Source organism: Lactuca virosa, chromosome 4 (assembly GCF_052849685.1).
Source record: "Lactuca virosa cultivar CGN04683 chromosome 4, Lactuca_virosa_CGN04683_v6, whole genome shotgun sequence".
Taxonomy (NCBI): domain Eukaryota; kingdom Viridiplantae; phylum Streptophyta; class Magnoliopsida; order Asterales; family Asteraceae; genus Lactuca; species Lactuca virosa.
This window is the reverse complement of record NC_136429.1, coordinates 228,852,423-228,854,142: the sequence shown is the minus strand read 5'-3', so window position 1 is coordinate 228,854,142 and position 1,720 is coordinate 228,852,423. Positions and strand designations below refer to the sequence as shown.

The following is a 1,720-nucleotide window of genomic DNA, read 5'->3' as shown; positions in this document are numbered from 1 at the left end:
TCTTAACAATATTGTCCAGAAAGAAAGAATATTAGTGGTCCATAAATTTATTAGTAGGTGGGCATATGAGAGTGTGATTCCTTTTCATGCCTTTGAAAGGGATAGCTTCAAAATGATGTTGGAGGTTATTGGCTAATTTGGAATCGGGCTTCCATGTCCTACTAGATATGCTTTGAGTGACCCACTTCTAAAGCTTGAAGTTGAAAGAACAAAAAAATTGTTGAAAAAAAAAACGAAAAAGAATGGAAAGAGGATGGATGCTTGATTATGATGGATTCTTGGTCCGATCGAAAGAGGAGAAGCATTATGAATTTATGTGTTAATTCGAAGATGGGTACCATTTTTTTATCTTCAAAAGAATGTTCTGGTGAAGCACATACAAGCCAACAGATATATGAGTATGTGGAATCTTGTATTCAACAAGTTGGTCCCGAGAATGTTGTTCAAGTTGTGACCGATAATGTCACGAATAACATGGGGGTGGCGAAGTTGCTAAAAGAGAAAAGACCATCTATTTTTTGGACATCATGTGTGACACATACCATTAACCTTATGCTTGAAGGTATTTACATTATTTTATTTATTTATTGTATTTATTATTTTATTTGTTTATTACTTTAATTAGTTTTAAAATGTTTAATTATATACTATACTTTGTTATTTAATCGTGTTTATTTTTCAAGGTATCGGAAAACTCCCAAGGTTTAAGAAAATCCTAGATCAAGCAAAGAAACTAACCATATTCATTTACGCTCACCACAAAACCTTGGCGATGATGAGAAGTTACACCAACAAAAGGGAAATTATCCGATCGGGAGTCACGAGATTTGCTTCCGCCTTTCTAACATTACAAAGTTTGTCCGAAAAAAAGGAGCAACTAAGACATATGTTTTCTAGCAACGAATGGGAGGAATGTAAATTTTCCGGTAAGCCTAAAGGGATTGTCTCATATAAAATGGTGACAAGTGTCTAATTTTGGTCCAGTGTGACACAATGTTTAAAAGTGTTCTCCCCTTTGGTGAAACTCTTTCGAATGCTTGATGCGGATTGGAAGCCCTCAATGGGTTTTGTTTACGGGGAAATTAAAGTTGCAAAAGAAGAAATTATCAAATCTTTGGGTGGTAACGAGAAACACTGCAAGCCTATTATAGATATCATAAACACAAAGATGAAAGGTCGGCTAGATTCAACTTTACATTTAACATCTTATCTTTTGAACCCGTATTATCATTATAATGATGCACAACTCCAATTTGATCCCGATGTAATGGATGTGGTTCTTGATTTTTTTTATACATTATTTCTTGGAGATTAAGAGATGCAAAGGCAAGTCATAACTATTGACTTGCCAAAGTACAAGAAAAAAGTTGATAGATTTGGTTCCAATCTCGCAATTAAACATTGTAAGGTGAATGATGCCAACTTTGATCCGGGTAATTCGCGTTCCTTTTAGTTATCTATTTATCTATTTTATAAAATTTTGATATTTATCGATTAATAATGTGTTTTTGTTTCAAAATTGTAGCTAGTTGGTGGGGACTATTTGGTGGCACAACTCCTCGTTTGACAAAGATTGCAATGAGAATTCTTTCTTTAACTAGTAGTTCATCGGGTTGTGAAAGGAATTGGAGCACGTTTGAAGGGGTTAGTAATATAAAGCATTAAATTTATATTTTATAAAATTTAAATATTAAGCACGTTTAAACTCTTTGTTGTGTTT

The 1,720-nt window shown here is 33.5% G+C and overlaps 1 protein-coding gene across 1 annotated transcript; it reads left to right on the top strand.

Moving 5' to 3' along the window:
- The first annotated feature begins 330 nt into the window (after positions 1-330).
- LOC145105686 (uncharacterized) lies at positions 331-1,315 on the top strand. Its single transcript, XM_079042766.1, has 3 exons — positions 331-562; positions 684-914; positions 1,005-1,315. The coding sequence occupies exons 1-3, from the start codon at positions 331-333 to the stop codon at positions 1,313-1,315; spliced, it is 774 nt and encodes a 257-aa protein (XP_078898892.1).
- The last annotated feature ends 405 nt before the right edge of the window (positions 1,316-1,720 follow it).

What these genes read in the sequence shown, in the direction of transcription:
- LOC145105686 (XM_079042766.1), top strand. Translation starts at nt 331, where the DNA reads ATGGGTACCATTTTTTTATCTTCAAAAGAATGTTCTGGTGAAGCACAT. An exon ending in CATTAACCTTATGCTTGAAG is followed by an intron (nt 563 to 683) that starts GTATTTACATTA and finishes TTATTTTTCAAG; the next exon opens with GTATCGGAAAACTCCCAAGG. An exon ending in TAGCAACGAATGGGAGGAAT is followed by an intron (nt 915 to 1,004) that starts GTAAATTTTCCG and finishes AATGTTTAAAAG; the next exon opens with TGTTCTCCCCTTTGGTGAAA.